The following is a 19,035-nucleotide window of genomic DNA, read 5'->3' as shown; positions in this document are numbered from 1 at the left end:
TGACTTAGCCCTTGACCACCACCACTACCTTCGACCAAGACGCCCACAACGGTGGCAACGATTACCCTTTCTCGTCCAAAATGTCGACCATGATAGAAGAATGGGACGCCCAAATGATGGACTACTCGATGGACCCCGACATCCACATGCACACCTCTGCTCCTTCACCCAAAAATGACTGGCCACATCCCGAAGCGACGATGGAAGACGCAACAACCTCTTCATACCCAGTACAGGAGGACGTGGAGATTGATATGGATCAATATTACGAGAGCCCTCAGGAGTACGAGATGGCGGATGAACAGAATGTCGGGACGACGCACGACGATCCGGTCGATGTCGACGTCTACGACGCCTCCAAGGAGACAGCTACTGATATCATCGAGCCCACAGTCTCCGCCTCTCTCTCTCAACAACAAACTGACGTCTTCACCGGTAACCCAACACTTTCAGAGGCAACAGTTGAAACTCATACGCATTTGGATCTTCCCGTCCTATCCTCGTCCGAAGGCCTCATTCCTGCCACGCAGGCTAACGCGTCGGCTCCCCCTTTGTCTTCTGAAACCCGTCATCCTTCGGAAAATCCGACTTTTCACGAAGCTATCGCTCACTCTGATTCCCAAGCAGAGAGCTCAGAGTATACTCATCCTAATTTCGCTCCTGCAGCCACCGAGCACCCCGAAAATTTATCTAGTCAAGATTACGCTACCGATGCTCCTCACTCGAGCGAACCGTCAGTAGAGGGCGAAGGAATCTCAGCGCACGAGAGTATTTCGCACGTTGAGAACTCTGAAGGCTCTTTGGCAGCGTCATCTGCGCCTCAGGATCTGCCATCGGAGCCAGCCCGGGAACACCTATCGTCTATAGACCATGAAGCGCTCTCTTCAGCTGTCCCTTCCGAAGAGCAGCATGGTGAAGAACACTCGCAGGATCCAGACGACCATACCGCCGACCATGCTCAAACCGAGGAGCCTACCACCGATCAGCCGCAGCAGTACGATGAGCACGTCGAACCAGACCATGATCACGACGATAACGTCGAACAAGCCGCCGCCGCCGATCCACACGAAATCTCCGAAGGCGTTTATATAGATCCTCCACCCCCGGTTCTCCTCGAAATCCCCTCCTCGTCTGAACATACTGAATGCTGCCTCTTTAACGCTCCGGGCTCACAATCTGGCTCGCATAGCCCCGTTGAATCAAGGTCAACCGCTGGCACTGATCCAAGCTCATCCACGGTATTATTGTCGAGTCGGCCGACCTTATACTACGAGAGGTTGTCGGACGTGTTCCTGGCTCTTAGGGATGAGGAGAGAGTCAGAAGTATACCTGAATTGTTTGACGGAGAGCTGGTGTTTGATGCGTACGATTTGCAGCTCGTCATTTCGGAGGTAAGTCCCAAACTAATATCGCTACTTCTGTTGTTAACTCTCCTGTTCGTCGTTCTCACACTGGCTCATTGTCCGTCTTCTGTCTCTAGGATAACAGCTACGCACGCGAGGTCAACCTGCATGATCTGAACGAGCTGCATGACAACTTGGGTCTTCCCGGCCCACTTCGCTTGCGACTAACCTCCTTTGTGCCCCGATTCATCGCGAGGTATCGGTCGTTGAAAGACCAGATTGCGAGACTGACTCTCGGGGAAGCTGATCAAGAAACGGAAGTACAACATGAAGAGCAAGAGCACCATGAGCAGGAAGTGTACCAGGCAGAAGATGGCGATGGCGATTATGAGGGTAGGCATCCGTTCTTCGCACCAGTTTCCTCGTCTTAGCTTATGAGCATATACTGATCGCTTTCATGTTCGTCCGCCAGATGTAGAAGAGGGTGAGCCTACCCAAACGGAAGAGGAGTATTACGATAGTCAACCGCATGAAGAATACGCTGGACAACCTCACCCCGACTACGAGCAACACGAAGAACAGGATGCGGAACATGAGCGCCAACGTCCGGAGGACACTGATGATCGTCCAAATCACGATCACCAGCAAACGCAACCCCAGGATCAAGAACAAATCCTCCGCGAACAAGCTCTCGCGCCGACCCAAACCCAGTACCTCAACGCAGACTCCGACAATTTGGATGCCAGCGAACTCATCAACGATCAAGAACACCACCCAGGATACCCTACGGAGTCTGACGCCACATCCTCTCTCGCGCATGATCATCCATCTCAACACGGCCAAGACGAATCTCAGGTCGAGGCGGTCGATGTGGCGCATCATTCGGTCGAGAATCCGAACTATCATGAGGTGGGTGTGGACGGCGAGGAGGCGACGGCATTGGAGGATGAGAACGAGTATGAGGATTCGGGGATCGCGTTGAGAGATGATGACGTCCCGAGCGTTGCGGGCGTGGATGTCGTTCACGGTGACGTTGAAGAGGTCGATGATGGTTTTGGCGCTGATGAGGACGCTCAGCAAGATCCTCAGGGTGAGGATGAGAGCGTGGATATCGAGGAGTTCGATGAGGATATTCACAGGCATTTGGATACGGATGCCTCTGCTGGTGTCGGACAGGATAATACTGAGTACGAGGAGTATACGGAGCCGCGGGAGGACGAGGAGCAGGTTGGAGAGGAGTATCCTGGCGAGGCTTTTGGTGGCGAAGTTCAGGACAATAACGCTCCCGAGGCTGGCAGCGAGGGTGATTACCTTGAGTTGGAAGGGGGTGAGGAACTCCAGGAAGAGGCAGTATTTGAGGGTGAGGGATACATTGATGAGGAAGGCGTGGAAGTTCCTATCGATGGTACGTCTTCCCCAACGTTTCTTTGTCCGTCTTATCTAACACGGTGTTTCTCTCCTTCCATCATAGATGTTCAGCAGGGAATTACAGACGATGCTGACCAGAACGGTGAAGTCGACGATCTTGACGAATTCGATGCTGACGCTTTTGATGGTAAGCGTGTCTTACGAATCTTCCCGCTTGCGGAGTGAACGTGAACTCATCTGCTCTTTCTTCGCCAGGTGCTGGCACAGATATCACAGATTCGGAGGCTGCTCGATTGCTCGACTACGTCCAAGCTCAAGCCGAAGCACACTCCCATTCCCCGCAAGGCTCTCATGCGGGGCCTGGCTCCATAACAGAGAACAAAGAAACTGGTAAAGCTTTTTGCTCTACACTTTCGCACGTCACATCCGCTCATCAGGTTCTGACTCTTTCATAGACTACGCAGCATATTCCCCAACAGAAGACAGCCATGAGAATGCAGCCGAACAGACACAACAAAATCAAGATGAGGAAAATTATGCATTCGCAGATGAGACTTTTGACACGACGCACGCAGAGAACGGAGACGACCTCCATGAGTATGAAAACGAATCGTTCGACGATGGTGGTCCAAATGTGGACGAGCTCGACGACGAGGACGGTCATGCACTCGAGGTCCCCGCTCATGCGAGTGGCTCAGAAAAGGCCCACGCCGATCCACATGCTGAGGAGGACGAACCCGAGTTTGACGAAGAGGACGACGATGACCTCTATGCCGGCGATCTCACGGTCCAGGGGCTCGACGACGTGGGCCCGGATGCGCATTCGACGGACAGTCTGCTGTCGATCGTATCGAAGACGTCGTCGAAAAGAGGATTTGAGGAGGTCGATGATGACGACTACGAACTAGAGCTTGAAGAGGGTGAGCATGTGGTCGTGAAGGCTGGGGGTGATTTGTCGCCGGGTACGTCTCTTTGGCCTTGTACAATGTAGACTTTTGCTAACGTTGGACGCTCACGTTTTTGTAGGTTCGAAGCGTGCTCGCGTTCAGTGACGGATAGCGCCACCCGCGCCATCGTCGCTGTACGCGAACGGCGCTTTATCGCCGTACGGGGGCCCAGGTGGCATTCACCAAGGACGATCTTGAGTCGCTCCCCCTCTATCTCCCCGGTGCCTTCTACTTTGGCCCCATCCGCACATAGTCTTTTCCTTCGTCTTCAACTATCCGACTTCTCGACCGCTCACCTCCAAGGTTTTCATCCGGTTCTCGATATCCGACATCCTGCGGCCACACGGTCGCCACCCCCTCCCGGTTCTCAAGGACGCTCTCGACCGTTTCACTCCAGTCTCAACCTCGCTTTTTCAAGGTTTGGTCTCAATTCTTCTCCTGCAAGATTACGCGGCTTTCGATCGCATGTATCAATGTCTCACATTCTCTGTATCAATTTCGGTGGTAAGGCGGGCGGGCGTAGTGCCGTGGTGGGGACGAGTGATGATCTGGGGCCGTGGGGCGCGTTATGCTACTGACCTTTCTTTTACAGCTTTGACTCCACTGTGCGCGGGGTCTATGTCTCTTGATCGAGGTTTTCGCTGGCTGGCGCACACACTGATCGTTTGGCTGCTAGCTTTTTTCGTATCTGATGGCTTGTGTAACGAGGGCATCGGGCTCTCGTGGTTCGCCTGCTAAGACTATTGGAGCGTCGAGATGGGAAGGGGTGGTGTGCGCGAGTGGGGCTGTGGAAGAGGGCGGTGTCGACGTTGTTCTGTGCTTCACGGCCGTGGTGGATGGGGGAGGGTCGCTGCTTCTTTCGATTTTCTTTCCGGCGATTAGTTGTTTTGTTTTTCTTTTCCCTCTAGTGATCTGATAATTCTGTGGTCCTTCTTCCCTCTTCGTATTCTTTTGCGAAGCTACGTCTTACATCTTGGGTACAGCTGTTTCGTGTATGCTGAAGTTTCGTGGGGGCTCTAGTAGGTCCAGGGGTTTGGAGGGGCGTTTATTTCTATGCGATTCTTTGCTTGTGGAAAGTAACATTATACTTTTTGTTTCTGAAATCTCATTTTCGTTATCTGCATTGTCTTTCGAGGGACTTGGAAGCCTCACAGCGACGGTCCTCGTCGAATCCTTCACTCTCAAAATCGCCGGTGGCTCTTCGAACAGCTTCAAAGGCGCTATTCAAGTGTCATACGCATCATATCCCGAGACAGCATCACCAACATGTCCCATTTTCATTCCGAGGTTGAAGACCGAGTTATCTTTGGTCTCGAACTGACTTGTGTTACTCACCTCAGGATGCTGCACACTAACGTCTCTACGTACCGTGAAACATGATTTCAACCCTGATACCGTTCTCTGTTGGAACTTGGCTTGCTCTTGCAGACGCAGAGCATCGTGACGAACTGGCGGAAGGAGGAATGCCATTGAAGCTCTTGTATGTACATGAAAAAAGTCCGTGTTGTTATTCCATTGATGTAGGTCCTTGGTGTGTAACCGTTTCGTGTATTACTACTCCCGTCCTACATTTCTCAGTCTCCCGTCTACGACAGGGTGCGCAACCAACATATCCTCTTCGTTGAAAACTTTATCCTTCTTCTCCTCTTGATTTTCTTTCCCAGATTCATCCTTATCACGGTGGTCCACCTTCCTTACGCTTTCCCCATCAAAGCAATCCACCCCACTCATGTGTTCCTTCGCGCTCACGTTGATGTGATCTCTGTAGTGTTTACTGGACCTCGCAGAGTGCAATGCGTAGCTGATGGCTTTCACCCAGTTCTTCTCAGCGTTAGATGGTTGACGATGGGCTCTGTGTTTGTCGTCTTGCTTCTTTTGGCGGCGACGCTCGGAGGCGATGATCTCGTGCGTGTCGGGGTGAAGGTGCGGTTGAGACTTGTCGACACGGGCGAGTTTGTTGATAAATTGAGCTCCTGTTGAACGATTGTTAAGATGCATGGGACAAGTGCCATTAAGATGAAAGACGCACCGAGGAGATACTTTCGAACAACGGTGCTGGTTACTTGTCCTGATTCGTCGTCGATCAGATACTTCTGGTCCTTCAATGGCAAGAAACCGTCGCGTCCTTGTGCCATATATTCGCTATCGGGATGGTAAGATCAAATCAACTCTATGGAATCAACTAGCTAGTGGAGAGCTTACCGGGTCACAATCTTGTACTTCCTCCCGCCCTTCTCTCTCTTGACTGGCTCACCGTCGACGAACTTCGCTGGAGTAGCAGCACCGGACGGTGTCCCAGGCTCGCTACCAGCGGTACTAGATTCATCGTCTGGGACTTCGTCTTGCAAGCAGACGTTCAAGACGCGTTGACCAGGAGGCTTGCGCGAGTCCCATTCGACACGGAAGCCTGAGATTACGGGGAATCGGCTGCATAATTATGGTCAGAAATACTGGCACATTACGTCGCACTTCCCAAAACAAGTAAAGTACTTACCCCTCTTGCGCAGGCCACGTCACGAGAGAAACTTCGAGGGTCTCCCATAAGGTATGACCATCTATTTCAATCACGACCAGTGGGTCCTCGAACGGAAGAATTTCCAGAACATCTCCCATCGTCAGATACCCTGTGGATGGCCAATTTGGCCCTTTCAGTAGGCAGACTCGGTGGGAGACTCTGAGGTCTTACCTGGGCCGTAGACTGAGTCGCCCCTCAGCATTCCAGCACATATGAATACACCGTCAGCACCCCCATCGACGCCTTTCACGCATAGGGCATCATCATATGTATGGCGCAAGATATCTGCGAACCAATTCCCTGAAGCAGACTGTAGCGCCGAAAAAGGGTCAAAAGAAGACGAAGAGCGAAGAGCGAATACCTACTTACCTCCTCAACGCGGATGAACTGCGATCGGACATCCAGCTGAGTGGCGAGCTTGCATAGGGGAGAGCCCAAGTTCGAGTCGACGACCGATAGAACGCTATCAAGGATCTTCTGGAGCTTGTCGCAGGATCGCATTCCAGGCTTGATTTCATGGTGTATACCTACAGGTCTTATGAGCCACCCTATGAGTGAATATTTGACGGACCGTCGATACCTGTTATCTTTCGGATGGCTTTATTCCTGACGGCACCTTCGTCCGTGACATCCTCTATGTCCAGCACCAGCTCGCTAAGATCTCTGAAGTCAGTTCCGCTCTTAACGATAAGTACGTCACCCTCGTCGTCTTCGCCACCAAGGACCTTAGTTGTAAGATCGTAGTTTTCCCATGAGTCCACGCCTTTGCCGACGAAGTAGAGATGGTCGTGTCCTCCCAAGATCATATCCACTCCGTGAGATCTGACAAAGCTCGAATCTTGGGCGCGAGGAGTCAGAGCTTTGAGCTTCTTGGCCAGAGCGACATCCTGACAGCGTTGCTCGGATTAAGAATATCCTGTATACATATAGACAAATGCACGCACATTGGGAACGCTGTGAGCAGACTTGTAAATCAGATTATCACAGTGATATAATTCGGAGACGAATAGATACATACCGAGCGTGTGTAAGCGCGATGATGAGATCACATTTGTACTCGCCGTCCGGATCCCGAAGTTTTCTTGACAAGTCTAGAGCCACATCAGCAGCATCTCTGTACTCGAAATTCGAAGGCCACGAGTTAACAGTTCCGATCCATTCCCTGTATACCCATCTTTGCGTAAGCAATTCGTGCATTAGCAAGGCCGGGGCTGCGTACTTCTCTACAAGGCCTATTATTCCAATTCGAACGCCAGCTCGTTCTAGCACTTGAAATTCATAGACATGCTCTGGGACTTGAGAAGTACTATTGTCCACTATGTTGCTAAGAAGCCAAGGCTAAGCCACTCAGTCAGTATTAAGATTGGGTGCTTGATAGAGCCCGCACTCACGAACTTGGTGTCTTTGATGAGTTTTGACAAGTGAGGGTAACCTGGCAAAGCATTATTAGAGTCACAGCACATATTATTGACTGATAACTCATGCTACCAAAGTCAAAGTCATGATTCCCTAAGTATATAAGGGAAAGATGCAACGTCAGCGACGTCGTGCTCCGAGGATTTGAGCAAAGACGCCCGATGAACCGACCTGCCATAGACACATCCGGAGCCATCTGGTTCATCACAGGTACCTGAGATCCAGAAAAATAGTTAAACAATAGTCAAACATGAAATACAGGGACATAGCACTTGTGTCAATGGCATCCCCGCACTCGTCGTTGGACTTACCATATGGCTTCCTCTCGTGACGGAACTCTCTACTGACGGTGCGAAGACATCTCCAGAGAACAGCGACAGCCCATCCTTCTTACCATCGAGTCTTTCTTGCCACTTGTCCCGTATATCATCCAGAAGAGCTGCAAATTGGGTGGAGTCGATGGTCTCGGGGGATGTTGGATCGATCTTTTGAGGTCGAACTCTGTAGACATCGTTCCAGTGCACTATCGGAAGCTGTACCATTATCCACGCTGCTTTTGGGTCTACAGGAATGGGTTGAAGATTAGACTAATATTTTCGTTCTCGAGAGGGTGTAGGGAAGATGATCCAGAGATGATCAGTCCAGTCACGGTGGCGGCGAGTCCGATGCCGGCAGTTATCGAACCACTGTGGCGGGGCGTAAGTACGATCCCCGCGAAGCGGAGTTGAAATTTCCCCGCATCTTCAGTGGCGGCGAATCGCAGGCGTGAGATTTCCACATTTCCTTCCTCGAAGATCGCTCAAAGCGCCACGACTCCTCCGTTACTTACAAGCATGCGTTGCGCTCTAGCACCGACATGAACTTAGGAAGTAAACAATAGTACGTCGATAATTTCATCTCCTAAATTGAGAGGTTGTGTAAAAAATCAATCCGCCGCCACCCTTGCCTTCCAACTTGAAAGCCCTCACCTTTGCGTAGAAAGAACATACCTCAGGTCGGAAATTTCGTTGTTTTGGGAACCTTCCGGAAGAAGATCGAGCGAAGGTACCCGAATCGTTGGACTTCACGGTTGACCGTTCGTTCTCCTGCCCCCAGACGACTTCAACATGCTCAAACCATCGCGGATCGTGAGTTCCATCGGGCGCGATAGTCCCAGGCTGAGGCCAGGTATTCTTAGCCTACCTCACCAGATAGATATAGCACTCATTTGGCCGTGAAAACGTCAACCGCAGAGTAGCCGAAGGTCCTCTGCGTGTTCGGGGTAGCCTAGGATTATTTTTAACGACCTACCAGTAGCCATCTGGTGACTGTTGCAGTACTTAGGACCTTTTCATCGCTAAAGAGTCCTTCCACACTTCGGCCGATTCATTGAAAGAACTACGAATACGAACCAAGGGCCAATAATGGGTTTGCTATCCCTGATGTTCTCCAACCGGCCAGATAAAGCTCAAGCTAACATTTCATCTGGCCAAGTGCGCACGCAGCAGAAAAGCATACTCGTCAACCTGCTCAAACTCTACTTCGACTTATTGTGTACTTTCTCCAACATCTTCGATAATTCAAGAGCTACCACAACAGTCGAATCCTGTTCCACATCCCTATAGTTGTGTGAATCCCGGTCAGTATCACAATGACGCTCGAGGCTTATTCGGCAGACACTCACTGCACAGCCGTCGTAGATGCATGGTGCAGCATTGCACGGATCGTCGCAGCAGCTGTCCCTCGCACTCAAGTCGCCGGTCCTCCACGCAGCGACGTAGCTCGTCAGAGAGGCAAAAAGGACGACGCGAAGAACCTGCATGTTGTAATCTAGGTTTTGGTAGCGTGAGTATGGTCAACTCTCCATGCCGTTAACGCGGACTGTTGGCTGACCGAATGGAATGTTGTTGCGTTGAAATTGACGTCTATAGGGTGATGAGGGGTAAAGGAAAGTCGCTGCTTATTGAATCCTGGACACTACTGTCTACTTATATGGGCCCACTGCATAGCAATCCACACTAGTGAATAGAAGTGCGGTGCGTCATCGACGAGAAATCGAACATGAGGTTAAGTTCGAGTCGGATCATTCATTCGAAGACCATCACAGCTCTGGAAACTCCTGAAACACGACGATGGTCGCCCACTGAGATGTGAGTTCTTCGTCATGGCGGCCGAGAGTCTCCAATATCTACGTTTCTCTGGTCTTCAGATGACTTCATGAAGTGGGTTAACTCCGTACGCACAAGCAGCTCTCACCGCCCCATTGCAGGTGTTGTTCGCCCATGTGCTCGTCCTGCCAACTGGGTCATTGATGCTACGACAGCCTACGAGAAGAACTGATCCCACTACTTACTCAACGCCCAAGTCACGTGAGCACAGGATGTGATTTACCTGAAGACTTGATCACTGTTTAGACCATCTCGTTCGATGCCATCACTCCTAATTCGGTTTTACCAGATCGGCCGTTCGTTCGCTATGGACGGGCGACTGAAAGCATAAAAACTGGACTCAAGAAGCTCGTATCATTGGTTCAAGTATGGGTGACCATGCAGCCGAAGACTCACTGATCACTATCTACTTCTGCAGATGTCCAATACAAAACGAAGAAAATAAAAGAGACGCGGCATCCAGGTCAGAATGGACTTGAACCGACTATCAAACCACAGAAAACAGCGCCGCCCTCTCACGCTTACTCGCCAGAAACACTAGGAGGTCTAACAACACGTCCTCTTTGGCCGACTCTGATTTGTCCATACTCGCCTCCCTCGCCTCTCGGCACCTCTGCACCGCTTCAGCGATCACAAATTCTGCTTTCGGAATCGTCCCGAGCGCGAACAAGTTAGAGACACGTTGACGCTCGTCAATCTCCTGTGCTGGGATGTCTGCAATGCACATTGTCAATGACAGTTTTCTTGGCCTCGACACATGATGCTCTTACCATTGGGTTGCAGCCTCTTAGATAGAAGCTCTTGCCAGTACGGCGGATCGATAGCGCGAACAGTATGTTCGACATCCCCAAGAGATTCTGTAGCGTTAACCTCCCCATCTTCATCATTTGCAGCCTCGCAGCTTCGTCGACGAGTCTCGTAGTGGGAATGAAGGCTGCGTATGCATATGCAAGCGACAGAGAGTAGAGCCGAGGACGGAAAACGGACTTGGCCGTCGAGAGTGAAGTAGGGCGTCGAGGTTGTCATGGAGGACAATTGTGTCTTTGTGGCTTCAGGGTGTTGTGGAGGGTGAGCACCGGATGATGCTGCTTTATATGCCTTTACTGATGTGACTCTGGAGCTGCTTATAAGCTGTGTGTGTAGCGCATGATGTCATCTGGTAAGATTTTTACCCTCGTTCCAGTCGACTCCATGTTCGGGCTGCTACGGGCAGGGCCCAAGAGGAAGCATCAAGAAATAATTCTGATGAAAGACGCTGATACTCTTCGGCAAAGCTGAAGGCCTTTGCAGGCAAGGACTCCAACCCTGCTTTTCACCACTTTCTCGCTACAGAAGGCCCTTCCTACGGACTTTGATGCTCTGATCAGGCTCTGGCAACAAGGTTGTGATCCGATTTGGTCAGTTGATCTCCATGGCCTTCTACAGCTATGCTTTTGCATAGCTTCCTTCTCTTCTTGTGAGGCGATCCTGAAATCTTGGCGAAGCTATACCTGCTGTTACCACACAATGCTCCTACTTTGTTGTTGTTTCGTGCTTTGTGTTAGCACTACATGCACATGTCTCTTCCTGCTTGAAACCATCCAATTGAACCCCAATATTCGCGAGATCAATATCTATGCGTTTCGTCTAATGCAAAAGCAGACTACGGTGTCCCGAAACACTCGACGACTCCACCACCATCTGCAGCCTGGAAGGCTTGCTCATCATTTGCTCGTTGGAATCATTGTAAGTCGCTGAACATTTCTTCGACTTTTGTGTCAGTTGCCCGCTCAAGCCCACGCTTATGACAGTTTAAACTAATCCCTGCAAGAATCATCAGGGCTTATAGCCGCCCACAGACCCGTGGAATGCGGCATGACGACACAATTCTATACAATGGGCAACAAATGTTTTCATCAAGTCTTCGAGGCTGCTGAGGAGGGCTCGATGCAAGCCTTGGTAAACTAGTATAGATGGTGTCATATGAGGTTAGTGGATAGTGTGCTGAATCGTCGTCTTCAATATTTGCGATTTCGTAGCCATAATGAACCATGAGCGCTCTGGTTTTAGCATATGGCGTCTCTTTCCTGTTACAAAGGGTTCCACTAACACTCTCTTTTCTGGTGTTACAGGGTGCACACCTACCTGCGTCAGTAACCGAGCGCCGTGGAGCTCGGGTGATCTCAACTACACCCGACTATGATCGATGGTAGAAGCATTGTTATGGTTTCCCGTCCCTTCCTCCATAGCGGCTGGTTGAGCATTGCATCCCCTCGGTCGGCATTCGTTTATGAGTTGAACGAATAGGTATAAAACCCTCACGGAATGCTCAGACCCTCTCATCAACAGCAGCTTATCCACTGTTCCTTGACATCTCGTTCAATCGTCTACCCATACGATCATGAAGTTCACCTTTTCCATCATCCTTGCTCTGGCATTCACTGCCCAGTCCGCCTTGGCTGTGACGCTTTACCGCAACGGCGGAGCCAGCAAGGCGTACAACAAGGTCCGTACACCAACGGACTACGACAATCCGACAAACAATATTGTGCCGGCCAACCCAAACAAGGGGGTACGTCCTCCTCCCTTCATTCATCCTAATTATGTGGTCCCAGAATTTGCGGTAGAGGCTTATGTTGTTTTAGATGTCCACGAACAGCGACAAGACTAAGCTTCCGAACCAGAACAAGAACGTCTGGTCCATCGACTCGGGCAACCTCGACACAGGGGAGCTCCACCCCGTCAACGACCACGATACGCACTATGCGATCACACTCATCAAGGACACTCAGATTGACGATCTTTTGGACTCTATCAACAACGCGGGGTGGACCAAGGTATTTTCCCCACATCTTCGACCGTAAAAATATGTGACTGATATCATATTCCACAGGAGAACTGAGAAGTCCGCGGCCACGGACAAGATAGTCCTTTGGGAGCCTCAGAGTGTTATGCATAGCTGCTGGTTTGATACGCATTATAGCTAGGTCTCGTTTATGGAGCTCTGTCAGCGATGAGGAGGATGTATTCTGATGGAGAGATTGATAATGACTTGGGCCCTTCTATTGTCCACAATAATTTTTCGATACGACTAGTAGCTGCGTCAGTCCATCGGAATTCTTCTTTGGTTCGACGTTGGCCTTACTGGCACACCTGTTCGGCGGTGAGGTGTTCATCTAAGGGTGTCGGTGACGAGCGAGTCTAAGCATGGGCCGGCATCCGCCGGCTCGGGAAAAAAAGGGAAGCAGGTCCAAGCTGGAGTACACGTACAACCAACTACTTCACCTGGATCGCTTTACTGGTAGCCTCATCCACATAGGGACGGTCAGCACGAAGGCTCTACCGTATTACGTGCCACCAGGGCGCAATCTAAGCGGATGAAGGCTCACAATAGCTGCCAGCAAGCTGAAGACGCAGTGAGTACAAAGCAATTTGTAGTAGCAAGTATCAGTACATGTACTACTTGGTCTGCTTTTTTCGTGTTCGTTCGATACGGTTCCACATACTAACATCATTGCTCGCTGATATATACTTGTTGTGAAAGGAAGCATTCGTCGGCTTCTTTGGCTGATCCTTACGGTGAGTCAGCGCTCTCCTTGATCATGATGTGGTCTATGTGACTTTGATGTGACTCGCGGACGGCGATGTTTGGTTTGCGTTTGGTAGTAGTTCGTGGGGGCGAAGGACACCAATTGATCGTACTGTTTTTACGGATCGATGAAAACAAGACTGCCATTTACATGGTACCAGTCATACCTAGAGATACCCTACCGATCAGTACGTCTGATTAGTAGGCTTTTAAATATTCTATTCTAAACGAGGTATTCAAGAGATATTGCTTGCTTCGAACAGTTCTCCGATCTAACTCCAGCTATCGTCCGTGGAAATGTGAAGGTACGAAACGTCCCCACCACGATGCAGCGTGTGGCTGATATCCGAGTTGCCCTGTTTGTCAGTATCTCCGAACTCTCTCATACCAAGGTCACAAGCATCACTTCCTGCAGCAAAGCGGTGCACGCATGAGCTTGTCGTTTCCCATCTTGAAACAATCATCTTGGCAAGGACATACGCAGGCATAATGATTAGGAATGCATGGATGCCTGACGGCCAGTTCGCCTGATAAGAAAGCCTCTGAAAGACTGCGTTTTGTGACCATCATCAGAACTTCAGAGAAGCCTTCAGTTTTTAACTCCATGAAGCTGTGTACTTCCCATGAGAACTCTACAATGTTCGCATGAACATTTTAGAGTGCCTTTTCGATGATGGTTTCAACCCCTTGCAAAGACCTCTTCTCAACATGTACCCAGACATAAGAAGACCATCGTCGGGACTTCATTCGTTATTGCTCCGCCCTGCACTTCTCACCTCGCATCCTTGCCATGTCGGACTCCGCTTCAAACGTCTTCGAGTACGAGACTGCGTGAGTTAGTCAATATCTGTGATGCGTGCGAGCCGCTGACCGCTTCTTTGACAGGCAATTGTCCAACTATGTGTGGGCGGCAGCTACATGTGAGTGTTATCCGTGTTACTGTGATGATAAACGCTCAAATGTCTGCCTTCAGCATTGTTCATCTACGAGTACATGCTCACTTTTCTGACAATGGAAATACCGAGCGTCTGGTGTAAAAGATGGAATCTCATGTCCGCGCTCTTTGTCGTGAACCGATATTGCTTCTTTTTCGGATGCATCGGTCAAACTGTTATGTTTCTCGTTCCAGGTCGATCTGAGTCATTGTAAGTAACTCCTTGTTGCGAAACGCGCCCGACTCATCATAGAACAAACCATTCTCTAGTTGCCACGACTTTTTTTATGCGCCGATCATGACCCAGTTCATCGCAGGAATTACAACATACTGTGGGTATTCGAGGTATCATCGTACAGAAGATACACGCGCTCACAAAGCTTTAGGCCTATTTGCCCTCAGGGTCATCGTCTTGTACGATAAAGCACTTTGGGTCGCAGTCGTCCTCGGAGGACTGATCCTCGCTCATCAAGCGCAAGTTATCGTGAGCGACACTTACTTCTGTATTGTTCTCTGCAACTTTTCGCTAAATATTTGCATCCACAGTGGACAATAGCATTGACAATAGGCATCGCAGTCACCGATGTGGAAGACACAGGAATGCCCGATCCTAATATCTCACTCTGTGTCTTCACGACGAGGACAGACGCTTCACTGACTCCCTTTTCTCGGTGGGCACTCTCTACAGTGCGGATGGTTTATCTTATTCACTGACTTTTGTGGCCTCTAGGTGTAAGCCCCCGAACGGTGGCGTGAGCATAGAGCATTGTACTGACTACCAACTTATCCCCTGCAGTGGAAACATCTATCGTATTGACGACCTTGGTCTTCGACATCGTCCTCTTTGTCCTCACCGTCGCAAAGACATTCGAACACGGCCGTCACATGCAGCGGATGGGTCAGACGAGCATTTCTCAACTCTTGCTACGCGATGGTAAGTATGGCCTCCCCAAAATTTCCTGCGATTGATTTTGCTCAGTCAGGGATACGTATAGGCACCATCTATTTCTTGCAAGTTTCTTGTTGTTTAGAGCTTTTATGGGTCATCGATTTTATGCTAATCAGTGATCTTCTTTCAGTCTGTCTCTGTTGACGGCCATTGCAGTAACAACCACCCAGCTCTATTCTACGTTCAGCGACAATCCAGTACGTCATTCTCGCCGTCGGTTTCTCGTTGTTGATCCCACTGATGAATCTTCACCCATTCGTAGTCCATGGGCCTTTCCTCAGATTTTTTCCTCCTCCTTACGCCCTTCTACAACGCGTACGCATTACCCCTTCCTCTCACCGGAACACATTACATCTCTCAATATGGCAACTCACATCTCCTCGTCCTTGCTATACGCAGCATACCCAACATGCTCGTCAGCAGACTCTACCTCAATCTCAAAACATTCGACTTCAACGCTACCGATGCCAGCAAACACAGGACAGCGGAGATGAGCCAACTGGAGTTCGCTGGCGCAGCGCCTGGGAGGATCTTGGGCAATATCGGGGGACCCTTGAGGACTTTGGATGATGACGATGATGAAAGTGGCGAGTACGACAGTCCGACCGATGTGGGGAGTTTCAATGATAAGGAAGATAATACTGTGAATATTATTGGGAATGCAGATGTGGCGTCGCAGGATGAAGAAAGAGGTGGGCGAGGTGCAGGTGATCGGAGTCCTGATTCTTGGGGAGGAGATACGACAGCAGCACCGAAGGAAGAGGTATGTGTTTCCAGTGCTATAAGATTATGGTACTTTGATTGAAAGTGTCGTGATTTTTCATCTCAGCGTTCACTTCAGCGTGCGGGAGATATTGAGACGGTGTCGGTGTGATCCTTTCGGTAGAGTTGCGTGGAATGGTATTTAAATCGTAGACGTGTCACCCTTATGTATTCCAAGAAAGTAGTTAGATTCATGTAAAGCTCAGTCGGGCTCCTGTGTAGTGTTCTATGATCAAAAGATCTGCGTAATCATTAACAAAAGCCTAGCAAATTACAGGATGCACAACGGTGGTATACACTCAACCAGGAACAAATGTGAGAAACAACATGACTCGAACCACCACAGTCAGAACAAATACATCACTCAATGCAAGAGATCAACCGCCTTGTTCACCATCCGCAGAGCCCTAAATAGGTAAAAGACCATGTTCAGCATGACAACGGCGTCATGAGGGACATAAAACGCACATAAGATATATAATCAGGGCTCTCGCACGCTTTGTACTCCTTCAAAAGCTCGTCGGCCGTTGCCCTGTTATCACACAGATATATATACGTCAGCCGCAGTTGAGGAATAAGAAGAACGATGGGGGTACGATGAGGTTATGCAGACGTACCGTGCGTCGTCGAATTCCTCCAACCCATTCTCGAACATCCTCTCTTTCTTATACTGCTCCAAGAAAGCGTTTCGTTTCCGCAGTCTGTCGAACTGATCGAGCATGCGCTTAAAGAGCTATAATGTCACATTCCATCAGCATATTCGCTTCTATTTGAACGGCCAAAGGAATGAGAGGGTAACTGGAGTCATACATACCGAGGCGATACTGGTGTGGTTCGCAAGCATAAGCCCGCTGACGCGATGATTAGTCGTGATGTATGGTGATCGCCGCGTCAGCGCGACTTGAATTGAGGCAGGACCCCAAGGGATGAAGTTCGCCAGTTGGCGTTCTCGGATCCGAAGTAGCGATTGGTGCACCTATCGACAACAACCACGGGCCACATATCAGCATACGCCACAGGGGCTATCACACGAGAGATGGGAGGGAAGAGACGAAATTTTGAGAAACGTACGTCTGTTGGATCGACGTCACCTTGGATGATATTGAGGATGGAAATATAACATGAAGATTTGCTTGCTGTCGTCGACACCATGCGATTCTTCGGTTGTAGCAGACGACGCATGACGTCTAAAACTGTTGTTCGTCGGATGGGCTTGGCCTGTGATCGCAAGACACATCAGTTTCTCGCCCGTATGGAGCATGGTTATAAGGGTTGGAATGGCTTACCTTGTCAATGGTGTCGGTGGTAAAGGGGGTGTAGGAAGTCATAAGGAAGTGACACCGCGGTGTAGGGATGAGTGAGGCAATGATTCCAACCAGGTCATTGTTCATATAACCCGGGTACCGAAGTGTTTGTGTACTTGCGGCCATGACTGTAGATACCTATAACAGTCACGCCATCCGATCATCAACATCCATTCCAGGCGATTACACCAATAAACAAAAACCTACGAGCTGATTCGTCTGATCAAACGATGGCGTCTGGACGTGCAATCTGTCCGCATTGATCCTCGCCAATGCACCGTTATCCAGCACAACAACCGAGTCTGCATGGTTAATCAGTCGCTTGAGCGTGAGCATGGCGTTGTACGGTTGTACGACGACATCGCCTTCTTGTGCGTTCGGGAATACGGAGTATGTCTGGATGAGCTTTTTGGGGAATTTGTCGTTGAGACGTTCGAGGAGGAAGGAACCGAGTCCGGACCCGGTGCCACCTGCTATTGAGTGCAGGAGCATGAACCCCTATACAAAAAAACAGTTGGTTAGTATGGGATGAACATGAGCATTAAAGACTCGGGGAAAGATAGATAATTCAAGTACAGCGCTCAGGAGACAGAGCAGAACATTTCCAAACCATGAAACGACTTCGATATGTTGCGGGCAATTCACACTTTGTTCAGTGGGCCTTCGAAGATGAAAGATTAAGAAAGACGTCGTCCTCCGGTGAGAGGTCCTGTGAACAGTCACCCAGGATGAAATCGGAGTGCACGAGCTCGAGCTCTGACTTTATTCAACTAAAACCAGAGTGACAGTAGTCAATTGTGGCGAGACAGGACGAGGATGCAAACATTGGGTTTAGCTTCGCTGGCTCTTTCTAAAAGTAGAGTTCTCCCGATAATTCAGAACGAAGACTCCACCGACGAGACCTATCGCTTGGTTCAACGGTCAAGCGCCGGGCTCGCAAGGATCATAACGCCACATTCCACTCGCCGTCAAGAGCCAAGTTTCCACCAGCAAGAGCGACGCCCAGCAGCCCGAAAGATACACGGCCAAAGTTACGCACCTCTAACGAATCGCTCCCCTCAGCCTCTCGGTCTACCATCTCCATAATGTCCTCGTACAATTTCTCTCCCAACGAATATCCCTGCGCCCAATTATTCCCGGCGCCACCTCCATCTTTCGACACAAATATGTTCTCCGGGTTATACAGATTCGCGAATGGAGAAGTCAAGATGTTGTTGATAACCTAGTATGTTGATATGATCTATTTACATCAGCACTGCAGCCTACCACAGCCTGCCCAAACAGCATATGACCGAAGGCCAGACAGACGCACCCGTGGCTCAAGATCAACCAGGATAGCGCGGGGGATATAATGCTCGTCATCAGCCTGGTAAAAAAACACGTCCTTCCGGTCTCCTCCTTCTGTGGCCCATTCTTCAAGGATACCTTCCTTGTTGATACCATGTTCTGCACACAGGCGTTGCCAGAAAACCGAGCCCACTGCACGCGACGTATAGTCAGAGGCTCTGCTAGGTTTACGATGGTTGAAAGATGCGCACTTTGGTTGCCGCATTGTCCTAGCTGGACTGTTACAATTTCTCGAGGCATGGTGCCACAGTTGATGCTGGGAGAGGTAACGATAGATGCACGACGCGTCGAGTGGGAGAAAGTGGGCAAGTCGCGTCGCGTGTTACGTAAGCCTGATACTTTTGGACATGCCACCCAATATTATACCCAGTCTAATCTTGTGAACGGTGTGACTGGCACTGCATGGTAAGATACATATTCGTATGAGACGCTTTT

General features: G+C 50.0%; 6 protein-coding genes across 6 annotated transcripts; 3 read left to right on the top strand and 3 right to left on the bottom strand.

The window, feature by feature from the left end:
- The first annotated feature begins 31 nt into the window (after positions 1 to 31).
- On the top strand, positions 32 to 4,779 carry STEHIDRAFT_171385 (uncharacterized protein). Its single transcript, XM_007308542.1, has 7 exons — positions 32 to 1,391; positions 1,481 to 1,736; positions 1,816 to 2,748; positions 2,815 to 2,898; positions 2,967 to 3,101; positions 3,167 to 3,673; positions 3,738 to 4,779. Exons 1-7 carry the CDS (start codon positions 81 to 83, stop codon positions 3,761 to 3,763), a joined length of 3,252 nt encoding a protein of 1,083 aa, XP_007308604.1. The 5' UTR covers positions 32 to 80; the 3' UTR covers positions 3,764 to 4,779.
- A 433-nt stretch (positions 4,780 to 5,212) lies between these two features.
- STEHIDRAFT_65066 (Metallo-dependent phosphatase) lies at positions 5,213 to 8,131 on the bottom strand (the record flags this gene model as incomplete). The annotated part of the gene is made up of 14 exons (XM_007308288.1): positions 5,213 to 5,631; positions 5,688 to 5,800; positions 5,861 to 5,927; positions 5,967 to 6,085; positions 6,153 to 6,282; positions 6,345 to 6,483; positions 6,543 to 6,700; positions 6,754 to 7,072; positions 7,188 to 7,335; positions 7,393 to 7,511; positions 7,565 to 7,605; positions 7,662 to 7,682; positions 7,761 to 7,803; positions 7,901 to 8,131. 14 exons carry the CDS (start codon positions 8,129 to 8,131, stop codon positions 5,213 to 5,215), a joined length of 2,067 nt encoding a protein of 688 aa, XP_007308350.1.
- A 974-nt stretch (positions 8,132 to 9,105) lies between these two features.
- Positions 9,106 to 10,762, bottom strand: STEHIDRAFT_161018 (uncharacterized protein; the record flags this gene model as incomplete). Its single annotated transcript, XM_007308541.1, has 4 exons — positions 9,106 to 9,174; positions 9,253 to 9,398; positions 10,262 to 10,450; positions 10,507 to 10,762. The coding sequence occupies 4 exons, from the start codon at positions 10,760 to 10,762 to the stop codon at positions 9,106 to 9,108; spliced, it is 660 nt and encodes a 219-aa protein (XP_007308603.1).
- Positions 10,763 to 12,116: 1,354 nt separating this feature from the next.
- Positions 12,117 to 12,882, top strand: STEHIDRAFT_114384 (uncharacterized protein; the record flags this gene model as incomplete). The annotated part of the gene is made up of 3 exons (XM_007308540.1): positions 12,117 to 12,287; positions 12,361 to 12,552; positions 12,814 to 12,882. 3 exons carry the CDS (start codon positions 12,117 to 12,119, stop codon positions 12,880 to 12,882), a joined length of 432 nt encoding a protein of 143 aa, XP_007308602.1.
- A 1,193-nt stretch (positions 12,883 to 14,075) lies between these two features.
- STEHIDRAFT_171383 (uncharacterized protein) lies at positions 14,076 to 15,905 on the top strand. Its single transcript, XM_007308539.1, has 11 exons — positions 14,076 to 14,135; positions 14,190 to 14,224; positions 14,278 to 14,449; positions 14,509 to 14,570; positions 14,625 to 14,722; positions 14,785 to 14,909; positions 14,969 to 15,172; positions 15,234 to 15,249; positions 15,318 to 15,384; positions 15,450 to 15,502; positions 15,587 to 15,905. Exons 1-11 carry the CDS (start codon positions 14,095 to 14,097, stop codon positions 15,755 to 15,757), a joined length of 1,044 nt encoding a protein of 347 aa, XP_007308601.1. The 5' UTR covers positions 14,076 to 14,094; the 3' UTR covers positions 15,758 to 15,905.
- A 309-nt stretch (positions 15,906 to 16,214) lies between these two features.
- STEHIDRAFT_84879 (gamma tubulin) lies at positions 16,215 to 18,840 on the bottom strand (the record flags this gene model as incomplete). Its single annotated transcript, XM_007308538.1, has 10 exons — positions 16,215 to 16,356; positions 16,418 to 16,481; positions 16,567 to 16,682; positions 16,764 to 16,925; positions 17,021 to 17,167; positions 17,236 to 17,391; positions 17,461 to 17,751; positions 18,293 to 18,475; positions 18,566 to 18,732; positions 18,792 to 18,840. 10 exons carry the CDS (start codon positions 18,838 to 18,840, stop codon positions 16,327 to 16,329), a joined length of 1,365 nt encoding a protein of 454 aa, XP_007308600.1. The 3' UTR covers positions 16,215 to 16,326.
- Between the last annotated feature and the right edge of the window lie 195 nt (positions 18,841 to 19,035).

This window comes from Stereum hirsutum (genome assembly GCF_000264905.1).
Source record: "Stereum hirsutum FP-91666 SS1 unplaced genomic scaffold STEHIscaffold_15, whole genome shotgun sequence".
NCBI lineage: Eukaryota > Fungi > Basidiomycota > Agaricomycetes > Russulales > Stereaceae > Stereum > Stereum hirsutum.
Note: the sequence above shows the minus strand (reverse complement) of the source record. Positions and strands in the feature narration are given on the sequence as shown.

Bases quoted from the DNA above. Each gene is read 5' to 3' on its own strand.
- STEHIDRAFT_171385 (XM_007308542.1), top strand. From the start codon at position 81: ATGTCGACCATGATAGAAGAATGGGACGCCCAAATGATGGACTACTCG. The intron at 2,899-2,966 runs GTAAGCGTGTCT...TTTCTTCGCCAG, and splicing joins CGATGCTGACGCTTTTGATG to GTGCTGGCACAGATATCACA. The intron at 3,674-3,737 runs GTACGTCTCTTT...ACGTTTTTGTAG, and splicing joins TGGGGGTGATTTGTCGCCGG to GTTCGAAGCGTGCTCGCGTT.
- STEHIDRAFT_171383 (XM_007308539.1), top strand. From the start codon at position 14,095: ATGTCGGACTCCGCTTCAAACGTCTTCGAGTACGAGACTGC. The intron at 14,450-14,508 runs GTAAGTAACTCC...ACCATTCTCTAG, and splicing joins CCAGGTCGATCTGAGTCATT to TTGCCACGACTTTTTTTATG. The intron at 14,571-14,624 runs GTGGGTATTCGA...ACAAAGCTTTAG, and splicing joins CGCAGGAATTACAACATACT to GCCTATTTGCCCTCAGGGTC.